Consider the following 22,823-nt stretch of genomic DNA (forward strand, 5'->3'; position numbering starts at 1 on the left):
AAGGCAGGACTATTCAACAAGTGATGTGAATACGAGAAAACTAGAAACCACTTAATTCACTGAATCAGAAAAAAATCCACATTGTTTCAGAGGTTTGAGGATTAATACCTTAGGTGAATGCCAAAGTCACAGAATACCTTAATTTCTTTGTAGGATTTGAAGGAACTCTCCAGCGTGTAGCCTCGTGTTAAGTGGGACAGAGGGTAACAGTTAGGAGAATGTTCTGCAGCTGTGCCCAGAGTGCTGAATAATGGATTCCTGTCCACAGGGAGCCAAGTCTCAGGTGCCTCCGATAAAAGGTCATGTCCTTGGCTCCTGGTCCTTCCCAGCTCTGAGGATGAAACAAGTCAGCGATCACTGAGTCAAGAATTTAAAAACCTGCGAAGCTGCAAGTCTGTGGACGCACTGGAACAAATTCAGAGTCCGGACCTGGGTGGGAGGGGCAAGGCTGGCGGACAGAACGGGGACGCGAGTGCCCTTAAGCGGGGACCTCGCTAAAAACGCTCCGAATCGCACCACCGTCCAGTTGAGGTCGGTGTCAATTACCGGGAGAAGGCGACAAGCCTGCGGGAGCGTGAGGGTTCCGGGGTACCCAGGCACTGGAGAGCCGCTGGAGAGGCCCGGGAAAAGCGCACGGTGACCCGACTTGAGGAAGCGGGCGGGGACAGGGACTGGAAAACCCTGAGAAGCACAAGGGTATCCCACGCACGTTCTCCCCTCGATAGCATACGCTTTCACGCCTTTTTTTGGTGCAGGAATTAAACGTGCCCAAGTGGAGCCCCTTCCGCCCCTCGCGTGCGCTCTGCAAGGCTGACGCAAGCGGTACCCAGAGGCCGCTGGCACCCAGGAGCCGCTTGACTCCGGCGTTGCCTGGCAACTGGGCCGCGAGGGGATTGGCAGCATCAGGCCCAGTGACCTTCCCGGAGACTCGCACTTCCTGTTGCCCCCAGAAGTGACGTAACTGCAGGCCACGCCCCCAGCAGAGGCGGAAGTGGAGCTACCCCGAGGCGTTCCGTGTAGCCTCTGACTCCCCAGTCTAGCTGCATACCTGGGCCCATGGCCGCCTACCCCTACCGCCCGGGCCCCGGGACCGGCCCAAGTCCCGGCCCACCCGTGGGCGCGGCGCTGCCGGACCAGAGCTTCCTGTGGAACGTCTTCCAGAGGTGAGATCGGGCGCGCGGGCGCTTACGGGAGTCCGCCGGCTTCCGCTCCTCTTCCCGGCCTCCAGCCCCAACCCCCCGCGCCCCCTGCCCCCGGCCTCTCCCCAGATTGCACTCGGACCACCCCCGGCCTCTCCATAATCTTCTCCATTTTCCACCTTTTCCTCTTCCCCGTCTCTCCCCGGTGTCTGCTCCGCCTCCCCTAGCCTTGCCCTGGCCTCCTGCCGCATCCTTCTTTCCCTACCCCCCTAACTTTTCCCGAGGCCTCCGCTCTGCTCACTCCCCCCCCTGTCCCACGCCCTGTGTCCCATTTTGTCTCAGGGCTTCTCCCTCGCCGCGGGCCCCTCCTTCGCACCGGCCCCTCCTGAGGTGTGGCGCCTTCCGTAGACTCCCTGGAGCTCTGCCTTCACCCCCTACCCCCTAACAGCCGAGTGCCCGCAGTTGAGGGGCGGGTTCTTGCTCCTCCGGGAGAGTCTCCTGGCGATGCTAGTTTTAGAGAAACAGAAACAAGACTCTGCTCCAGCACTATTAAAATGGCAGCAGTCAGGAAAGAAGCTGGAACGTGATGGCCGCCGGGACAGGTGCTCTTTTACCTGGGCTCCTTCTGACCATGGCCGTCCTTCCGGTGAATGAAGGGGGAAAATTGAGTGACTCATGGTCAGGGAATGACTTGATTGAGAGAAAGGAAAAAGAGAGAAACTGGTGCAGGCATAACTCAGGTCAAGGGATAATCAAAGAGAAAGACCTGGGAGAGGAAAACGAGAGTGAAAAAATGACTAGGCCACTTTGGGGAGAACCAACGTGGACTTTAGCAGGTGGAGTGCTTCGGCTGGGTGAAGGAGCTCCAGAGGCAGAACAAAGTGAAAGGAAGGAACATGCCAGAACTAATGTAGGATGGTCAGTGGGGTTAAACGTTTGTGCTTGCCATGATTTGCTTTTCATACACTGTTAATCACCAGCTGAATTGGTCTTGATTTTGTAGGGTTGATAAAGACAGAAGCGGGGTGATATCCGACAATGAGCTTCAGCAAGCACTCTCCAATGGTGAGTGGGACCGGGCCATCAGGACTTCTACACTGCAAGCCTGACACACCTAACTGTTATTATTGGCACGTGGTGGAGGTGCTTCTGATTTATTTTGCCAAATGGTTTCTTGGTTTTTGTCAGTGCCACCCCAAATGCCTTTCAGAACAACTGTGTGGATGAGCATAGGGCAACACTGGTAGAGAAACGCGGGTTGGAGGGTAGGTTTTTGGGAGGGATAGGAAGTTTAGCTTTGTACAGCAGATATCTTTCAGGTGTTTGAAGATCATTGAATTTTTTAGGTATTCCTTGCGACCCTTCTGGAGGGGATTACAAAGGTCCCAGAGGCCACCGGACTGTGGGGAGGTGGTCTTGTCAGTGGCAGAATTATAGGCACTCGGATAGGGATGAGGGTTACAGCTCTTGTGGGTGGTGTGTTGCCGGCTGTCCATCGAGTTGAGTTCCTGCCCATTTCAACTTGATTAATTGGGGAAGTACTATTAGAGTTACACTAGCCAAGTAGAAGACAGGGTTAACTAGAGAGCTATCCAGAGCACTGAAAACCAGCAGGCTACAGTCTGGCAAATCCTGGGTTAAAACTTCCTAAGTGTTGACCTAAATGGATGATTTCTTCACATCGTATGTTAATTGTGATCAGATGTTAAAGATGTTGTCCGCCACAGTGAGAGTGCCCTACTGGCTAAGGCTTTTCTTTTGAGCTTTTTTGCAGTGAGTGAGGACTGATTCATGACCCATTAGGACATCCCCTTTTGTTCATTTGCTATAAGGTTTGAGAGGGTGGTCCAGGTTTGTGTGAAATCTGTTTAGTTGAGAGTGATGGTCAAATACTCTCAATTGCTGGAAGGGGTGGGCTCGGTGGGGTTACTGGGGTCAGCCTGCCTGGATTCAAATTCTGGCTTTACCAGTTCTAGGAATGTGGCCCTGAGCAAGGACTTGACCTTTCTGGATCTGTGTCCCACAGTTACTGGGTCGGTAAATTGAGAAAATGCATGCAGAACACTGCTGTGAGCCTGGCACCAAGCAAGGGCTCAGTATTGTTGCTGGGATGAGGAATAGTGGTGTAACTGCCACTGTTACTGGCCAAAGAGCCAGCTCGAGTCTTTGATGGCTTTTCTTTTCCTAATGACAGTGATGAGATGGTTATCACCTACTGAGCATCCACTACATGTGGGCACAGTGCTGGTGCACAGCAGGGCTGCCGCTCTCATTCCGTCTCAGGTTTACTGCTCAGAAAGGCCCTCACTGACCCTGGTGCTTCCTCACCTGTCTCTTCATGTAGGTGACCACCTAATGCTCCTAGTGCCCTGCGGTGTCCATCTCAGTCTGGAGTCTCTGCTCCTTCTTCTTAGAATGCGTGCCTCTCCTCGCTGTAAGGTGGGCTCCACCCATCCAGCCAGTCTTCCAACCCCTTTCCTCCCACATCAGTGTGCCCTGCCCCCTCTGAACAGCATTTCTTTTTCTTTGGTGTGTTCCTTTCTCTCCTTCTCCTATAAACATTTTTGTAGCTGTCTCCTCCTAAATGAGGGCCAGCAGGTTAGTAGGTAGACAACGTCGGTTCTTTTCACTCCTCCTTGAGTTCCTGGAGCTGATATAATAGAAATTATTTTCAGTTCTGATTTTTCTCCCAGGAATGAGCTTTTGTTTTCATGTTAGAACTAGACTTTGGGCTATTTCAGAAAATCATTTTAATTAGTGTATTGCTGGTGGGAAACTGAAGTTACAGAACAGCATAGCCTCTCACTTTAGTTAGACCTGTGGTTTGGCATGCTCCCTGTTAAAGTCGAGCTGAAACCACCTTGGAAAAGAGCTTTTGTAGGTCCCACACACTGAGTCCTTTGTACGAAAGCCTCCAAAAATGACTGCTTTCAGGACGTGTGTGGTCAGTGGGTTTGAAGAGAGGACTGTTCTTGTGCCTTGGTTTTAAAATAACCTTTCACAAACTATCTTGACTTTTAGGTGTTTTTTAAAAAATTTGCTCTAGCCCCTTTTTTGTGCTTTAAGGTTTGCTTTAACATAAGATATTGATGTTTTTTTGAGGAGGCATTTTTAGCTATGCTTTAAAAAATAGTAATTAATATTTTAAGGTATTTTTATCAAAATAGAGTTCCAGCTATCTTGAGGAGCCCATATTTGAAGAAATGAGACCATCCAAGCAGATAGCCCCATACAGTTGCATCCCTATCCTGCCTCAGCCCAGTGTCGTGGGTGATGGTGCTTGTTGCCCAGATGCAGCAGAGGGAGTGAGATTCGCCTCCAGCCCCATCTGCCTGTATGGGGGAGAGGGCTGACTCAGCCGACTGGGTTACTCAGAGCCTACACATTCCCAGGAAGGGTCTGTTGGATGATGGCTGCCTCTGGAATGTTCTGACTCATCATTGCATCCATTTGCTTGGATAATTCACACTGAGAGTTTGGGGATGGCAAGCACCTGCCTTCTCTTGGCATCTGGAGCTTCCGTGACTGATCCCCAAGAGAAACCCTGGATTCCCAGGCTCAGGAGAGCTTCGCTGGTGGACAACACTTTATGTGTGTGGTCAGCCGTTGTCCTGTGTGAGTTCATGGGGGGCTCTGGAAGCAGTGCCTGGTCTCCCCCAGACTTGTCCTCATGCCTTTCATGGTCTTACTCTCTGTCCTTTTGCTCTAACAAACTGACCATGAATGTTGTCGTCCTAGCTAGTTGTTGAACCTGAGAGGGGTCTGGAGACCCTCAGTACAGCCTGTCACATCTGCTCTTCCTAGAAACCCACCAGAGTTTCAGATAGAAACAAGGAAGGTTGGACTTGGGCAGGTCAGCATTTCTGGTCTCTGTCTTTGGGTGTATGTAAAAACAGGATGACTGGAAGTTGAGATCCCTTTTCCCCTCCAGCCAAGCCCATCTCCACCAGCTCCCACCCTGCCTGGTCCAGAACTGCAAGACACTGTCGGATCTACCGGAATGGAGTTTACAGTGTTCACCTTAGACACTTAGATTGTTTTCATTTTCATTAATGTAACTACTGCAGTGATTGGACCCAGAGTTTCATAGAACAGGTTTCTAAAAGGGGCATTTATCAGATCAAAGAGTGTAGGCATTGTACTGTTGGTCAGTTTTCAGAAAGGCCATATTTCCAGTCATAGCTATTTGAAGCCGTAATGGAAGACGACTGGTGAAATGTAGGATTTTGCTGAACCTGAAGAGGCACCAAAGTCCTCACACACCATGAGTTGAACCGCATCCGGACCCTGTGGTGCTTCCACCCCCTCCTCACAAGTTCCTCTGCAGAACAGCCCAGGACAGCTGGACTCTGGGTCTGCTGTAGGGAAGCGCAGAGATCGCCAGTGATGAAGGGAAGTCTGTTTTTCCCCCAAAAAAGATTCCAAGTATTTAGGTGTTTCAGTTGTTCCTATGCAAGATGTTGTAAGGACTTAACCCTTCACCATCTCTAAAGTCTACATCAACCAAAATTTGTGGTTAATAGGACATAATTTCAAGAAAGAAAACTCTTTGGAGAGTAAAAACACAGAATATATTATCACAGAGCAGAGTGGGATTTCTCCTGTCGAGAAGGGAGCAGGTATAAATTCCTAAATTCATTTATGTACTTGGAGTTTAATTGGGAAAACGCTGAAGCCCCCAGTGATGACTGACCGACCACCCTGCAGATGGCGGCGTGTTCCGTAAGCACACCATTCGTGCATCATTGCTTAAGGTTTTAGTACTGTTCCCAAATTATCGGTGAAACGTTGAGTATTCACCTTATAGGAGAAATAATAGTATGTTTCTATTTTCTTTGGTTGAGATGAAGTGGAGACAAGACTCATACATATAGTGAACATATATTTCTGTGGAGAAGTCTGACAGGAAATCTGTTGCTTCAAATATTCCTGGACACGGTGGTTACTGGGAAGAACAGACGGGAATGTTTGAATTTGCAGCTGGCCCAGGAAACCTGGGATAGAGGCTCGCTGGAGGAGAAGGCTTGTGGACAAAACCCACCTATAGGATGTGTCCTCTGCCTTCAGCAAGTGCTGTTGAAATTGCTTTATTGGCATTGCAGTGTGATTTCCTGCAGAAACCTGTTTAGGTTTTCAGGCTGACACTCAGGTGCATTTAATGCTTAATATAACCAAAATGTGAAATGTCTGCACATTGCGTTTAGGCTTCATTGTGGGTTGGTAAGCTTTGATGTAGCCTGGGAACCAGGCCACAGGGCTGGCACGCAACAAGGAGTCAGTTACCTGTTGGCTGTTGTTATTGCCCCTGGTTTCTGTAGAGAGTTAGGTCCCATTTGGTTAACAAGGACGAAAGGATGTCTATAGCCATGGTTCCACCTTCCACGTCTCTCCATCATTGATTCAGCCCCAGACCCTCCAATCCTCAGGCTCCCCAGCACAGTTGAGTCCCCCGGGCCTGCCTCTCTGAGGTGCGCCATCTGTGCACTCACCGCGAGAGTGCCTGTTTTGCAGCCTTATTGAATAGTTTACTTGCACTGCTCTTGTTGAACCCTTGTTCCACCAAGCCGTTTGCTGACGGCCGGGGTTGGGATGGACTGTGGGTGCAGCCTCATCTCTGGAACCCCTCCAGCTCTGCCTAGTCAGCTCAGTTAGCCCAAACTCGCATCTCTTCCCCTATGGCCACTTAGTCTGCTTCAGGTGGAGGGAACAGGACGGAAGGAAGGGATTCCAGTGGGTGCCTGTGGTTTCTGGCTTCTGGTCAGTGGAGGGTTATCTTCTGTGAAAACCAGTTCATTGCATGGAGCCACTAAGGGAGAGAGGGGACAGCAGGCATGGGTGAAGCAGTGAGAGTCCCCTGTATGTGGAATTTTCCTAACATAGTTTTCTTTTTATACTGGTTTCCAATAATACTGACTTCCTCATACCTTTCTATACATCTCCTGCCTACCTTTCCCAAAGGTCTGTGACACCTGCACACAGGTGCTGTCCAGCACTCGTGTGTCATGCCCAGGGGCCGGTGAGCCCCTATTCTCTTGGGAGGACTGGCCTTCTTGGAATAATGGCCGTTGCAGGTGTCTGAAGGGGCAGTCAGAAGGTGCGGGCAGAGCATATGGAGTTACCTTAGCGACCTGGAGTGTGGGGCATTCAGCGAAAGCTTCCTGAGGAAGCATTTCACCTAAGGCTTAAAGGGGAGGTAGGAGTTGGGTGGAGGGTGTGCATGTATTTGGAGGGGCACGTGTGAGGGTGAGAGAAGCCTGCACAGCCCTGAGTTGGGTGGGAGTGGCACTTGGGAGGTGCTGCAGGGCCCAGTGTCCCTGAGTGTGAGACGTGGCACCTGCAGACTCTCCAGCCCTCGGCAGCTCAAAGGTCGGGAGTGAATCTCTGTGTGCCACCCAGAACTAAAATGTGTGTGTGTGTGTGTGTGTGTGTGTGTGTTTAAAAGGGGGGTGTGTGTCTTTTTATATAAGTGGGGGATGGGCAGAGATACTGCTTTCCCTCACATTAAAAACATTTTTTGACTTTGTTTTTGCTGAGTGTAAAAATCAATAAAGGTACAGATCGCTCTCTCTTATTTCAGTTCCTGTTTGTTTTCAGGCACCTGGACTCCATTTAATCCTGTGACTGTCAGGTCAATCATATGTAAGTAAGGGCGCCGGCGTCCTGCCTGTGCAGGCAGGCAGGGGTGGGCTGCTGGTACAGCGTGTGCTTCCTGCCTTATTCTCCCTGAACTCCAGGCAGGTGTGGGCCTTTATCCCGCCCTTCTGTCCCCTCACTGACTCTTTACTGTCAATTTACGTCCGATCATTCCTTCCAACCCTGAAGATTTCATGAACACACCGGACTACACGCCCCACACGCAGCCCTTATCCTGTGTAACCACTGACTGGAGCATTCCCCAGATTTTTTATTACATGAAAGTTCACTGAATGTAGTGTACTTCTGACCAAACTGAGAGCATTCAGCCTATAGGTTTCCATCATCTCCTTGCCTAAAGAGACACTATATGATTTATCATTTTCTTTATGGCAATAATTCATACGGAGTTTTTAATGTCAGATATTTTAGCCATTTTGCAAATTCTTTTTAAAAAATATATATTTTATTGATTTTTTTACGGAGAGGAAGGGAGAGGGATAGAGAGTTAGAAACATTGATGAGAGAGAAACATCGATCAGCCGCCTCCTGCACACCCCCCCCCTGGGGATGTGCCCGCAACCAAGGTACATGCCCTTGATTTGAATCAAACCTGGGACCCTTCAGTCCGCAGGCTGACACTATCCACTGAGCCAAACCAGTCAGGGCACAAATTCTTTAATAGATTTTTAAAAATCCTCACCTGAGGAGTAAGGATATATTTTTTCCCATTGATTTTAGAGAGAGTGGAAGGGAGGTGGGACCGGGGGGTGGGGGAGAGAGAGAGAGAGAGAGAGAGAGAGAAACATCGATGTGACAGAGACACATTGATTGGTTGCCTCCCACGTGGGCCCCAATTGGGAGCAGGGATCGGATCTGCAATCCAGGTATGTGCACTTGACCGGGAATCGAACCTGAGACCCTCTGATGTGCAGGCTGATTCTCTAGCCACTGAACTACACCAGCCAGGGCAGTCTTTTTGCAATTTTATGTACGTATAGTCGTAGTTCTTTTGTATTTGGACCTGGAATTGGGATGTTTTTTTTTTTTTAAATGAAAGGCAGGTCTAAGAAAACATTGAAGCCAGTAGAATCTCTTTCTCATTGAGTGGCCTCCGCTGGAGGATGTCGGTCCTGGGAAATGGAGGGGGCCCCATGTTCTAGGCCCAGAACGAGGAGCTTGGAGTAAGGGGCACTTAGCTCTGGCATCTTCAGAGCACCCACCAGTGGCCATGCTTATGTAGAACCTACTTCAGTGTAAAGTATCCTTTTTATTGTGTGTGTATCCTCATAGTGTGTGTTGCTTCAATTTTCTTTTTCATGGGGGGCTGTGGCTGGGTGACAGTCCCCCTTTGCCACCCCAACAGAGGTGATCTTGCCCCTGACTCAGCCAATGAGCATGATTAGCAACACTTAGGGATTCGCTGGCTGAGTGCCATGCTGGGGAGGTAACTGCTGTGACTGTGATTCTTGCTGATTAACATCGAGATTCCATTTATTGGGCACCACTTAATGCTCCTTTTTTTCTCAGCGATGTTTGACCGTGAGAACAAGGCTGGTGTGAACTTCAGCGAGTTCACAGGCGTCTGGAAGTACATCACGGACTGGCAGAATGTCTTCCGCACCTACGACAGGGACAACTCGGGGATGATTGACAAGAACGAGCTCAAGCAAGCACTTTCAGGTTTTGGTAATTCACTTACCTTGATTGTGTAGCATGTTTCATTTTGGAACCTAGGTACCATTGAAGTTCTTTTACTTTGTTTAACTTACTGATTTTTTTAACCCAGTCTATGTGAAATTTTTGTTTACATTACACAGACTTATATTTTGATATTATTGGAGGAGACTTTTATGCATCTTTTAAATGCAGATTTTCATCCAAAATGAGATAGGGGCTATGCAATCGTTTATCTTTTGTGAATTGGAATGACGTCACAAGCACATTGAGAATGTAGCTTTGAAACAATTTAAAGTAAGTGAAATAGATAGTGTAGGGTAGCGTATATTCCATGAAACATCAAAATACACAGAAAGATGATAAAATACCCATAAGTGACGATTCCCTAAGGCTCTAGCGCATACCTAGGGCCTCAGGTAGAACATTAGAGGCAGCGCGAGCTCCCATTCTCAAGTGCGTGTCAGAGTGTGTGTGTGCCGTGCCATGCCATGCCGTGCCGTGAGGAGTGTGCCCATGGTACCTTTCCAGAGTGGGTCAGCAGGCCTCTAATACCCATGCATGGGTCTGAGGGGGAGTTGGGATTTTTTTTGTAGAGGAAAAACTGAAATGTTGGGGTCTTGTTCAAGGTTTGAAGTTGCACTGAGATTCTAATTTGAGACAATTTTACTTGGCCGAGTGTTCAGTGGGCCCATATTACAAAACCCCTTCTATGTTTTTCTTAAAAGGTTTCTTATAAATGCCTTCCAGAAGAAAATAAAACTTAGACTATAATGTACTATTTTCTAGGTATTTCGAGTTTTAATAATACGGTTAACATGGTCCTGCCCTCTCCATTTTTCTCTGGTCATGTACTTTATGACTGTCTTCTCTTTCTATCACTTTCTTTTCTTGCCTTATGAACTCAGACATAGTACCAGGTGGAGGCTGTATGATGGCACAGGAAGTCTGTTTGGAGCTCACCAGGTGTGGTCAGAGTTTGGGCAAGACGTGGACCTCAGGTTCTTAGAGTTGGAACTCAGAATGCAACTAATCTTGCTCTGCCCTTAGGTGGGAGACTGATGGGGGCCTGGGGAAGGAGCCAGGGCCTGCCTGGCTGGGGAGAATGTGGGAGGAGCCCAGATCCTAGGAGTGATTTCTAGTCCTGTGACCTCAGGTGTATCACGGAACACAGAACTGCATTTTCTAACCTGGCGAGGCCCAGAGCCCTCCTTTTACTTAGTGCTGTGACCACCGGGTCCCTGGAGCTCATGTGGAAAGACTCTCAGCCTCCCAGTCCGGGTCAGAACCAGGGTGTCTGCGGCTGCGGCGGAGCCGCGCAGGCCCGGCAGAGACCCTCATCAGGGCTGGCAGGCCCTCCCGCTGTCGGTGCTGAGATCTTCCTGACTTCTGAGTGTTTTTCTGGAGAAAGGAAATATTCTTTTGCAGCATTTCTTCAGTTATTCCAAAAAGTTTCTTCCTGTGATTGGTTCTTGATTTTTTTTCCCCCAAGACTTCTCCGAAGCCTTGTTTTCTGTGGAAGAAACATTGCCATCATTTTCCCGCATTGATTATTTTGGAAGATTTTCTGTTGTAACTTAGGAAATGTGCCACAGAAGCAAAAAGTTCCCTTCAGTCTTGACCCCTAAGAATAAGTATCTTGCCTTGGGTCAGAGGGGGATGATTTTAGCTCAGCAGAGGCTTGAGGGAGTCAGGGGCTTGAGCACTATGGTGCCCTCTGACCTTTGTCAGCTCCATGGGGTGTCTCAGGCCAACCCTGGCAATGCTGTGTGATTGACTAGCACACATTCTGGATTTGATAGTCCATTCATTTAAAAATTTTTATTAGTAGGTGCTATATGCCATGAACAGAGACGTGGAATGGAGAACATGCATGTGGCCTAGCCCTCACTCTCGCCAGCGCGTTGTGGAGTTTACTTAGCACTAAAGGCCTCGGGCAGTTCCACTGTGCCCAACTCCCCTTTCCTCCTCCCGGCCCTGGCGGCCACTGAGCCAGTGCAGTGTTTATTCTGAAAACTTTGTGAAAGTGTAATGAACCTTAAACTTATCACTCATTTCCATCTTTTTGCTGCATTTTTTTGTCCCCATTTTATGCTAAAGCAGAAAGGTGCTCAGCCACAGGTCAGGGTGAGGCACTGTGCCAGCACTCCAGGTTTGAAGGGCAGCCAGTCCCGACCAGGGCCCCAGGCTGTGGGGGCAGGGCCATGAGCAGAGGGCACCTCCTTTTAATTATTGTTACTTGGATTTTCACTGGAAGGACCTCGTAGAGAACTGACTGCTCCCAGATTTTGGCCTCTCGGATAAATATTCTTTCCATGGCTTGTACACCATTTATTTTTCTAGTCTGACTTCCTTCACTTTCGTTTCCCTGCAGTATTATTGAAGACCAGGGACACTGGAAGTTAATGCCAGGGGTGATACAAGTTGCTTCCCTTGTCGTAGATTATGGAGTTACTGTGTCATTGTTACAATCTTATCTGTCCTTTCCCAGTCGGGCAGGAGACCATTGCACCCTGAATGGGCACGGCCTTGTCACTGTGTCCTAAGGTCAGCCCTCACCAGCCTTGGCCTGTCTTACCTGACCACAGGCACAGGTGCTGGTGTGAGGAGATGAGAATCATAGGGGCAGGAGGAGTGGCAGCTGTCGCTTTCTGACTAAGTCGGGCATCCTGGCTTCTACTCAGCTTGCAGGGAGGGGGGGCCCTGGATGTAAGTCACAGACGTGCAAAGCACACTGGCCACTCAGAAAGGTACCATCACATGCTTGCATGTTTGAATCTTTTTCAGTAAAGTGTTAAGTGTTCATACAGGTAATTAACTGTGAAATTCACTCAGACAGTGGGTGTACATTCCTTGCAAAGACTGAAGCAAGACTGAAAATCAGTAATAATATTTTGGCACCTGGATCTTGTCTCCTGACTAAGTAAGGATACCATGGTCATACAGGTAGTGGTATGACGAGGGGAGGAAGGGGAAGGCAGTAGGTGTCCTGGTTTAGTTGGCCCCCAGGGGTGTCCCTCGTCTCCAGAGCCACCTTCCTGCTGGAGATCTTTTCAAGACACATCTAGTTAATTGCAAACAGAATCAGTGACCCTCTGTGTAACATTGGATGAACCTGTAGTAGTTTTGAACTTTGAGAGGCTACCTTACTCCTTGTAATGTTCAGTTTCCTAATCAGTTCATTTCTATGGGGAAATATCTGTCAATGAGTCTGTTTCCTTAGGTTTACATTTTGTTTAATTGGAAGATGTCAGTGATATTTTATCTTTCAAAACAAGATTCTCTAGTAATGAGTTAACCCAGGGCAGCTGAATTATTCAGAACTTTCATGTCTAGGTTAGTAAATGTAATAGAATCTATCGGTAAAGGGCTTTTAAAAAATCCTCACAAGAAGATAATGTTTTTATTGATTTTAGAGAGAGAAAGAGGGAAGGAGAGAGAAAACATCAAAGTGACAGGGAAATATTGATCAGTTGCCTCCCATGAGTGCCTTGACGGGGGATCAAACCCACAACCTTTTGGTGTCCGGGATCACACTCCAACTAGCTGAGCCACCTGGCCAAAACTATAGGGCTTTTTAAAATGATCCCTGCACTGCGTTCAAGAAACTGGTCCTGGCTGCCCTGTGGGGTGGTCTGTAGGATAGCCACCTAGAGGAGTTCAGTGTGATGCGAACTATTGAGTTCACGGGATCCTTCAACTCGCAGTGTGGTCCCGCCTCCAGTTACTCCTCCCCCTCCAGGGAGATGCTCTGGCCTGCCAGCAGTGGTCACCGCTGAGTGACTGGCGTAGCTTAGTGCATTGGAATAAATGTGTGCTGTGTGTTCCCTCCCCAGCCCAGACCGTTCATCCTGAGCTGTGATAAGAGGCATGTGTCTGAGGCGAGCGGGGTACTGAAGGAAGGCCCTCTCCTGGCACGCTATTTACTCTGATTCCCTTTCAAGGCTACCGGCTCTCTGACCAGTTTCATGACATCCTCATTCGAAAGTTTGACAGACAAGGACGGGGACAGATCGCCTTTGACGACTTCATCCAGGGCTGCATCGTCTTGCAGGTAATTGGGCTCCTTGGAGAGAAAGGGAAGTGCCATTCTGGAATTTGGGATTTAATGGAGTCAGACACACAAAATTAGTTCCTGGATCTTCTAAAAGTTAGTCTTGTCTTTGGAGAAGTATCTACAGTATTTTTTTCTGCTACACAGAGGGGTAAACAGTAGTGCTCTTTCTCCCCCTGCAAATATTATACAGCAGTCCGTTCAGAAGAGGTGGTTGTCCCATATCCAGTGGGTTATTTACATGTTTACTCTGCTATTTTTGTTGTATTTTTATTCTGAGGAAATAAAAATGGTAAACTTTCCATGTGGCCTTCCCTCTGTCCTGCCTTCCTGTGTGAGGTGAGCTCTAAATCCCCAACCTGGCTCCTAAGCCCTTGTGTCCTCTTTGAGTTGCTGACCGCTGCCCGTCCCATTTTCCCACACGTATCTGAGATGTCCATCCTACGGCCTCACACTTTCCCTCCAAGAGAACTAGGTGCAGAGCTTAACGAACCCACCCAGAGACACCCTCTTAAGACAGAAGAGTAATCTATCTTGTGCCGGCTGTTGCCACCCTGTTTCTAGGTTCCTGCTCCTGTTTCTAGGTAGGGATCCGAGTTCCATATATTTTAAGCTGTAGAACTAATAAACTTATATCTTTCAAAATTTTTATTATGACAAATTTCCCCAAAAAATAACAGTAGCAGAGACACCAGTAAAATGAACCCAGTCTCAGATTCAACATTATCACCCATGCCATTGAATTATAATAACTATAACCCCCACCCAGCATTATTCTGAAGCAAATTCCACTTATGGAAAAGAGTGTTTTTCCATTAATATTTCAGTAGAGCCCATCTCTAGAAGATAAGTCATTGCAACTTGAATCCAAGTTGAGGTTTCATCTTGTCAGCTTTAGGATCCACTGAAGGTGTGAACAGCATGAGGTTTTTTAACCTTTTGCACTTGGATGTCGAGTGTGACTCGACACAGCATTAGAATAAAGGAATCGAGAAAAAAGCAAGTGAGTGCAAAGGGTTAATGCAGTTTGGAATTTTTGAAAACATTCTCACATTTTTAAATTTTCCCATTCAAATGATAGGTCAGTCAAAAGTGACATTTTTTTGATTTCTTTACCAGTGAATCTGGTGGGTTGGTCTCTCCAGATCCAGGTTTGTTAACTCTTATGCTTCAGATCTCTGGGACCTGGAGAGCCTGACCTCATTCTACCTCGGGGTCTGTGAGGCTGGGTGACGTGTTAGCAAGGTGCAGTGTAAAATCTCATTAGGGTCTGTATCTGATTTGCTTTAGAATCAGGACTTTCATTTGAGGTTATGGCCTGTAGTAAACATCTGATCTTTGTATTTCTGCCTAAGCAAAGGTTACTGCATATAGGCTCAGCAGCTGAGGTGATGCGATGAATCCCTGAGTAGCTCCCCGGGGGCTGAGGACAGGCTAGCCACTGCCTCCAGGTAGGCTTCCAGCTATGCCTGGGGCCTCATTGCCAGTTTCTAGTCCCACCCACCCTTCCAGAATGACCCTAAATGCTGGAAAGAGGTGAGGCATCGAAAAGAAAACTGCAGGCCACCAGTAAAAAGCCTTGAAAATATATTCCTCGTCCTGCCTCTTTTCTAAAAGAAAAAGGCTTTTCGAAAATTGTTTCTGATAAAATTACATGAAAATTTGTAGAAATCTTGGAGAAATACAATTAAAACATAAAGAAAGATTGCCCAGACCTGGCCGGGTAGCTCAGTTGGCTAGAGTGTCGTCCTGATATGCCAGGCTTGTGTGTTCGATTCTTTGTCAGGGCACATATAAGAATCAGCCAGTGAATGCATAAATAAGTGAAACAACAAATTCATGTTTCTTTCTCTCTCTTCCTCTTTCCTTTTTACCTCTCCCTCCCTCCCTCCTTTCCTCTCTATCTAAAATCAATAAATTTTAAAAAATCAAAAGGAGAAAGAAAGACTGCCCATTGTTCTTCAAGCCAGAGTTAGGTGGTCTCTGCCGCTGTCTTGCACACATGCTGGGATGCTCCTGCTGACACCGAGGGGAGCCCTGAGGAGACTGCAGCAGGCTCGGCCCACATGGCCAGGCTCCAGCCTTTCTTAGGGCCCCGCCCTGGGCAGCTGGCTGGGCACCCAGGCCATAATGAATCTGGGCATTGTTTTCTTCTCTTGTCATTATAATTCTTCAGAATCTGTTGTGGTTGCAGCCCTGTCCTCTGGGGCAGCCCTTACCTGACTGTCCTGCCTTTGAGTACTGGTGGTCTCCTGCTCCTGACCTGACCTGGATGGTCAGGCTTATGAATAAATTAAGGTGGAGCCCTGGGGTGGGGGATCGGCAGACAGGAGGATTGGGGTGGGGGCAGGATGGACCCTGAGCTGGCGAAGGGAGACCTGCCCTTGCACAATGTGTGCTGGCCCTCAACTGCTGGGGCAGGTTCTTAGGGAGGGGCCCTGGGATCAGGCAAGGATCCCCAACACGTGCCTCCCTGTGCTGGTTTCATCAGTTAGGGAATGTGGAAACATGAGTGCTGCTGAAATTGGGTTCCTAAATGTCTTTTTGCCAAATTTATTTTGTTTCTTTAATATCAAAATCTAAATGCCTGTGGTTTTCTTCCTCAGAGATTGACAGATATATTCAGACGCTACGATACAGATCAGGACGGCTGGATTCAGGTGTCATATGAACAGTATCTCTCCATGGTCTTCAGCATCGTATAACACTGGCCTTTTACAAATAGCAACATGACTTCTGGAAAAAAAAGACTGAAAATGCCAAATCTCTTACCGTTAGTGAAACGGAGCACAAATGCAGTTGTCTTTATATAGTTAATATTTGGGGACCCAACTGTACATATGTGGATAATCTGATTAACATTTTTGCGGTTGTAACAATAGTCATACTGTTATTCAGATACAAGCATTTGATTTGGGACTGTTTAATTGTGCCATGAGGTAAGATATGATAATGTTTCAGGTATTCTGCATGTCAAACATTTATCATGTGCTTTTCTATGTAGCTCCAATTCTATAGTGGAAATACTTTTATTAGCCAGTAGGAATTTTAAAATAATACAGAACTTGCACAGAAGGCTTTTCATGTGCCTTACTTTTTAAAAGGGGTTTATTGTATTCATTTGAATATGCAAGGTAAGCAATAAAGCAATGTACTTCTTGTCGCAGGCCATCTCTGATGTGCTCACGACGGGAGCTTCAAGGGGCTCGGGACACCTTGAGGTATTTTCGGGTGTCTGCACGACTCTCTTGTGGAAATGCTTAGATATAACTCATCCTCTTACAGGAGTGTGTTTAAATTTCATAGAACTTCTTTGAATATAAAAATCCAAATATAGTTTAGAGGCGTGTTTTTGTCATTTACTAATGATTCACTCTGCCCTGTTATGGTTTGTTTTCAAACATGAAAATGAGGTGAGTGCCCATGACCCTTGGCCCTGCCACTCACGGAATTGCTTTAGGCTATTTCTGCCCCTCCCTCCCCCTTTTAAAATACATTTTTATTAATTTTTTTAGAGAAGAAGAGAGAGAGAGTGAAACATGGTTGTGAGAAACATCAATCGACTGCCTCCTACTGGGGATTGAGCCCGTAATCTGGGCATATGCCCTGACCAGGAATTGAACTGGTGACCTCTCAGTTCATAGAACAGTGCTCAACCAACTGAGCCACACTGGCCAGGGCACTCCCCCCTTTTAAGTGTGTTTCCCAGACCTTAATTTGGGGGGCATTGTGTGGATATTTGGGTTCTGGATGGTTGTCAGAAATTGGGTGGCCCTGCGTGTCCGTGATTGGGCACCTTGCTGGTTGGGGATATGGGGACCTGGGGAGGGTGTGGGTTTCTTATCTGTGGTGTCTGATGGAGGGATGAGGATGTCACTGATGAGAATCTGTGGGGCTCAGAGACTGGCCTTGTGAGCTTAGTGCAGCAGGGTCCACAGGGGTCTCTGAGGATTTCCACTCCTTTTCACGTTGGGTGCCTCTCTGAATGTCGACACTCATGACACAGCACCAGCACATGACCCTAAGTTCTACTTTAGCGAAGTCAATCCCCTGACCCCGAGCCCCAAATTTGCAACTACAAGTGGCCTTCATGCCCTAGAACCCACTTGGTGAGTCCCACACATCCAGGTGCTCAGGTGACTTCTTGGGTTCTCATGAACACGTTGGATTCAACATCTCAATCTAATCCCATACCCACACCCCCTGCACCAGTAACTTCTGCAGCTTCCCTGTCCCCATTCCCGTGCCACAAACTAGGCTACTGAAGGAGCCTGTGGATGACAACACACCATTTCTCCCTTGATCCCAGGCCTGTAAAGACCCCAACTTAGGGTGAGGGCAGCAGGCATCACCACTAGCCTAGCCTCACTGCTCTGTGCCTCATCCAGATGCTGGCTTTCCCAGTCCACCCACTTCTCCCACCTACCCTGCATCTGCAGCACCTGGGGCCCTGGATTCAGCCTGACTCCCAGGAAACGGGACTCCTTGAGCTGATCTTGGAGCAATGGCAGTTCAGGGCGTTGGTAAGACACCTTCCCCCAGGTACATGGGTTTAATCTTCAAGGATCACTCCATGCCATACAGGCTGGATGCTGAGAGACCGGTTCTCTCACACTGTACCAGCCACTGAGGAGATTGTATGATGTCGAACGGGATTAGGGATGGGAAGATGGACACTTACAAAGAGAAGATCGGATTGTAGGTGGGTTAAGGTCTCATCTTCCCTCATTGGCAGAAAGAGCAGTTCCTGTATGAAAATAGTGTGGTCTTCTCAGCAACTCACAGGCATATGGTGCAGATTCATGTAAGGTACAGATGGGCTCAGGTGTGGTGCAGATATTAAAGTACAGATGTGCTCAGGTGTATGATGCAGATACTCAGGTAAAGTACAGGTGTGTGGTGAAGATACTATCAGGTAGGCTACAGATGTGCTCTGGTATTTGGCACTGATGCTCAGGTGTGTGGCACAGACCTCTCAGTGGGAGTGAAAGGTTTTGGCCAGTGGAGGCACAGTGAGGAGTGGGGGACACAGGGGGCGTGGGGGATGGTTAATGGGGAGGTGTTGGGCAGCCACTGAGGGCTGGGGTGGGACACGAGCCTGCTCTCTGGAAGGCCAGAGAGGCAGGTGAGCTTTGGGGAGGCGGGGAGGGGTCCTGCTGGAGGGCAGGGCTACCTGAAGGGTGGTGAGCAAGCCCTGGCAGAGGGGCCAGAAGGTAAAGGACACCAAACGCAGCCCACAAGCAGTTAGTCTGCCACATGGGGGCAGTGCAGTCACACCTCAGGGACTCCAGCCACCTCGTTCTGACCTGCCATCATGGAATTTACAGCAGCTACTGAGAAACCAGGGACAGTGGTGCGGAGGCAACGGCGCCCTAGTGGAAACACTGACTTGCAGCGTTACATTCATCACGTTGCTTTGCTCAAACTGCACCTGGTCCACTTGGAGTCCGGTGTTGGGATGAGCAGAGGAAGCACTGCCGGCAGATGGCCTGGCCTGGCAGTCACGGAGGCCACCACTGTACCCAGTCCCTGTCCCCTGTCCCCTGTTCCCCTTTTTCCCCATAACTCCTCCCTCATCCTTCACCCCACCCCCGTCGCCCATCCTCAGTCCCAAGTCCCCTATCTCCATCCCCCATCCATGTCCCCTGGTCACTGCCCCCAGTCACGTGCTCTCATGGCTTCCTCTCTTGCCATTTGAACATGTGTTGACCCAGCTCCTAATTTGACTTTCAGAGAAATGAACAATCTGCCTAAGACTGTAGTTCTTGCCCAGTTCTTCATGAAGAGCAGTCAGGACACCCGACCTTGGCCACCACCCAGGTCACCACTGAAGTCACCTTTGCCAGCTGGGAGAGTCACCTGTCCCAGTCTAGATGAATCTGGCCAACGAGGGGAGCAGGTGGGGGTCTGGGGACAGAGGAGGGGGTGTCACCACCAGGGCCCAAGCTGGCAGAGATGGAGACTGTTACTCCTCACCTGGAGAGGGAGAGGGTCGCAGGTGGAGCAGAGGTCAGATCCGTTCTGCCTGCTGTGTGGCTGAGTCTGTCCCCATGGAGTCCCTGCTGGGTCTCCCCCGTCCCCTCTGACCAAGGTGCCCACTAGGAGGGGCAGCCGTGCTGACCTGGATGGCAGGTTCCTGAGGAGCTGGGTGGTGTGTGCCCTCCTCATACCCAGCCCCTCACACCACATGATGGGCCTGGAGCCAGCTTGGAGTTCGCTGCTTCTCTAGCACTTAAGTGCAGTGTGGACTTATGCATGCACATGTGAGTGTGGTGCATGTGTGTATGAGTGTGTGCGCGAGTGTGTGCATGTGATTATTTGATCAGTGTCTGACCTCATAGACTAGAGGCTCCAGGAAGCTGGCACATGTCTGCCTTTAAGAGTGGGAACATACATACCTGGTGGATAAATAGGTAAAGGTGGCGAATCTTACCTGTTTGTGTGTGTGTGTGTGGGGGGGGGGTGGGGGGTGGTGGTAAAATATACAAAATATAAAATTTATATTTTAACTATTTTGAAGTGTTTGTTGGTATTAAGCACATTCACATTGTGCAGCCGTCACCTACTTCATCTCCAGAACTTTTCCATCTTCCCAAAATGAAATTCTGTCCCCATGAAACACTAACTCCCCATCCCTGTGCCCAGCCCAGTACCTACCATCTACTTTCTGTCTCTGAATTCATTGACTCTAGGGACCGCATATAAAGGACATCACAGTATTTGTCTTTTTGTGACTGGCTTATTTCACTCAGCATAGTATCTTCAAGGTTAATCCATATTGCAGCATTTGTCAGATTTTCCTTTTTAAAACTGAATAATATTCCATTTTATACCTGTAACACATATTGCTCATCCATTCATTTGTCGGCCATTGTGAGTAATGCTGCTGTGAATGTGGGTACACAAATAAATATATTTTCAAGTCCCTGCTTTCAGTTCTTTTGGTTTTATACCCAGGAGTGGTGGATTATGTGGTAATTCTATGTTTAAATTTATTATTTTTTAATTTTTTAAATATATTTTTATTGATTTCAGAGAGAAAGGGAGAGGGAGGGAGAAATAGAAACATCAATGATGAGAGAGAATCATCGATTGGCTGCCTCTTGCACACCCCACACTGGGGATCGAGCCCACAACTCAGGCATGTGCCCTTGACCAGAATCAAACCCGGGACCCTTCAGTCCGCAGGCCAATGCTCTATCCACTGAGCCAAACCAGCTAGGGCCTATGTTTAAATTTTTGAGGAATCTCCATACTACTTTCCACAGTGGCTGCATCATCTTACATTTCTACCAACAGTGCAGAGGGTTCCAACTTCACATCACTTTTAAAAAAAGAATGGCCATTCTAATGGGTGTGAGGTGATATCTCATTGTGGTTTGATCTGCATTCCCTAATGTTCATCTTTCCATGTGCTTTTTGGCTATGTGTATATATTCTTTAAAGTCTATTCAAGCCCTTTATCCATTTTTTAAATGGTGGTTTGACTTTTTATTTTTGAATTGTAGGAGCTCTTTATATATTCTGGATGTTAATCCCTTAGCAGATATATGATTTGCAGTTATTTTCTCCCATTCTATGATAGGTTGCCTTTTCACTCTTGTTAGTGTCCTCTGTGCACAAAAGTTGTAAATTTTAATGCGTTCTTTCCTTTTGTTGCCTGTGCTTTTGGTGTCATTATGTGGGGTATCAATGCCAAATCCAATATCATGAAGCTTTTCCCCTACATTTTTTTCTAACAGTTTTATCTTTTAAGTTTAGGTCTTTGGTTCATTTTGAGTTAATTTTTGCATATGGTGTGAGGTAAGGGTCTGACTTTATTTGTTTGCCTGTGGAGACCCTATGGACCCACCACCATTTGTTGGAAAGACTGTACTTTCCCATCGAATCGCCTTGGCACCCTTGTCAAACATCATTGACCACACAAGTAAGGGGTTATTTCTGGATCTCTATTCTGACCCATTGTCTAGATTGACCTGTTTTATAGATAGGAAAATGGAAACCCAGTGAGGGTCCATAATTTGGCAGAGGTCACATGATCGGCAGTGGTTAGGTTGGAGTTTTGACCCTGCCATGTCACACTGGGAGATGGGGAGTGCAGAGGGCAGGTCTAACCTGTCAGCTTTTCCCACCAGATGACACATAGGCCAGCAGGGGTGTTTTAAATAGGTCACACTAGCTGCCAATAGTTCAGGAAGGCTTTCAGATGGAAAGTTCCTCTTGACATTGCCTTCAACAATGCAATGTTGTTGGGGTCAGACAATTCAGGGGAGAAGGGAGAAGGTGCCAGTCCCTGCAGAGCCTGGGAAGGCGCAGGAAGGTAGTGGCAGCAAAGGGGACAGAGGGCTGCCCACAAGGGGATGAGGGAGTCCTGGGGGTTCCTGCAGGACAAGCCCCTCACCCCCAGGCAGGAGGTCAGAGGAACAACCATACTGAGACCATGCCTGCAATGCCCACCACCCAACACGCCCACCCCTCAGAGTGCCCGTTCAGGGCAGTGCTCCCTCCTGAATGAAGCCCCACAGAGTTTGCCTGACGTTTGTAAAAGGCAATTGAAGTGTTTAGAATCCTACACTCTACAGCCAGCATCCCAGAGATGACTGAAGACACTGCATCCATTAGAAACCCAACAGATCCTTGAAGAAAGAAAGAATCCAGGATGAGAATTCACTTGTTGAAATTAAAAATAGAATATCTGGTAGGGAAAAATGAAAGAACAAAATTATAGAGAAAAAAATTTCTAACCAAAGGCGGGGGAGGGGGGGGCATTTTCCAGAACAGGTGAGGCTGGTTTGGAAGGAAGGGTGCACTGGTGTCCGGCGCTGTGGATGGACAAGGCTGCCTTGAGGACCACAGGGGACAAGGAGACCCTAACCCTCCCTAGGAGCCTGGCGCAGGCCCACGTGAGGCTCGGGGACGGATGGCTGCACCAGGAGCAGCGAACGTCAGGCATGTGGAGGGAAAGCTGTCTCCACCTTCAATCCCGTCCTTGTCTAGCCGTCCACCAGCTGTGCGATGGGCTGAGTCTTCAAGAGGTTTCCTCCCACGTTTAGCTCCTGGAGGGTGTGCTCCGGCAAACGTGAGTCGACCAAGGGGAAGGCCTGGGCTTCAGGAACTGGAACCAACATGGGACAGGCCCAGGGTAGCCAGGAAGTGGGCAGCAGCCCGGAGGGAGCCGTCCCTGTGTGTGTGGGATTGAGATGGTCTGACTCATGGAACCCCGGGGAAGGGACAGAATTTGCAGAGCTGCCAGAGGATGTGGAGGACAACAGCAGGTTCAAAGAAAACCAAGCAAATGGGTCTTTGTTCAGTCGGGCTCG

At 48.3% G+C, this 22,823-nt stretch overlaps 1 protein-coding gene across 3 annotated transcripts; it reads left to right on the forward strand.

The window, feature by feature from the left end:
* Positions 1-980: 980 nt before the first annotated feature.
* PDCD6 (programmed cell death 6) lies at positions 981-16,839 on the forward strand. Of its 3 annotated transcripts, none has more exons than XM_008161831.3 (6): positions 981-1,163; positions 2,143-2,204; positions 7,734-7,778; positions 9,303-9,461; positions 13,394-13,503; positions 16,110-16,839. In XM_008161831.3, exons 1-6 carry the CDS (start codon positions 1,057-1,059, stop codon positions 16,206-16,208), a joined length of 582 nt encoding a protein of 193 aa, XP_008160053.1. In that variant the 5' UTR covers positions 981-1,056; the 3' UTR covers positions 16,209-16,839. The 3 variants fall into 3 exon arrangements, with proteins under 3 accessions (XP_008160053.1, XP_008160054.1, XP_054571211.1); XM_008161832.3 differs by having other exon boundaries at positions 9,303-9,455; XM_054715236.1 differs by lacking the exon at positions 7,734-7,778.
* Positions 16,840-22,823: the final 5,984 nt, after the last annotated feature.

This window comes from Eptesicus fuscus, chromosome 4 (genome assembly GCF_027574615.1).
Source record: "Eptesicus fuscus isolate TK198812 chromosome 4, DD_ASM_mEF_20220401, whole genome shotgun sequence".
Taxonomy (NCBI): Eukaryota; Metazoa; Chordata; class Mammalia; order Chiroptera; family Vespertilionidae; genus Eptesicus; species Eptesicus fuscus.

Coding starts and splice junctions, on each gene's coding strand:
- PDCD6 (XM_008161831.3), top strand. CDS start 1,057: ATGGCCGCCTACCCCTACCGCCCGGGCCCCGGGACCGGCCCAAGTCCC. Junction 2,205..7,733: donor TCAGCAAGCACTCTCCAATG/GTGAGTGGGACC, acceptor GTTTGTTTTCAG/GCACCTGGACTCCATTTAAT. Junction 9,462..13,393: donor GCAAGCACTTTCAGGTTTTG/GTAATTCACTTA, acceptor TTCCCTTTCAAG/GCTACCGGCTCTCTGACCAG.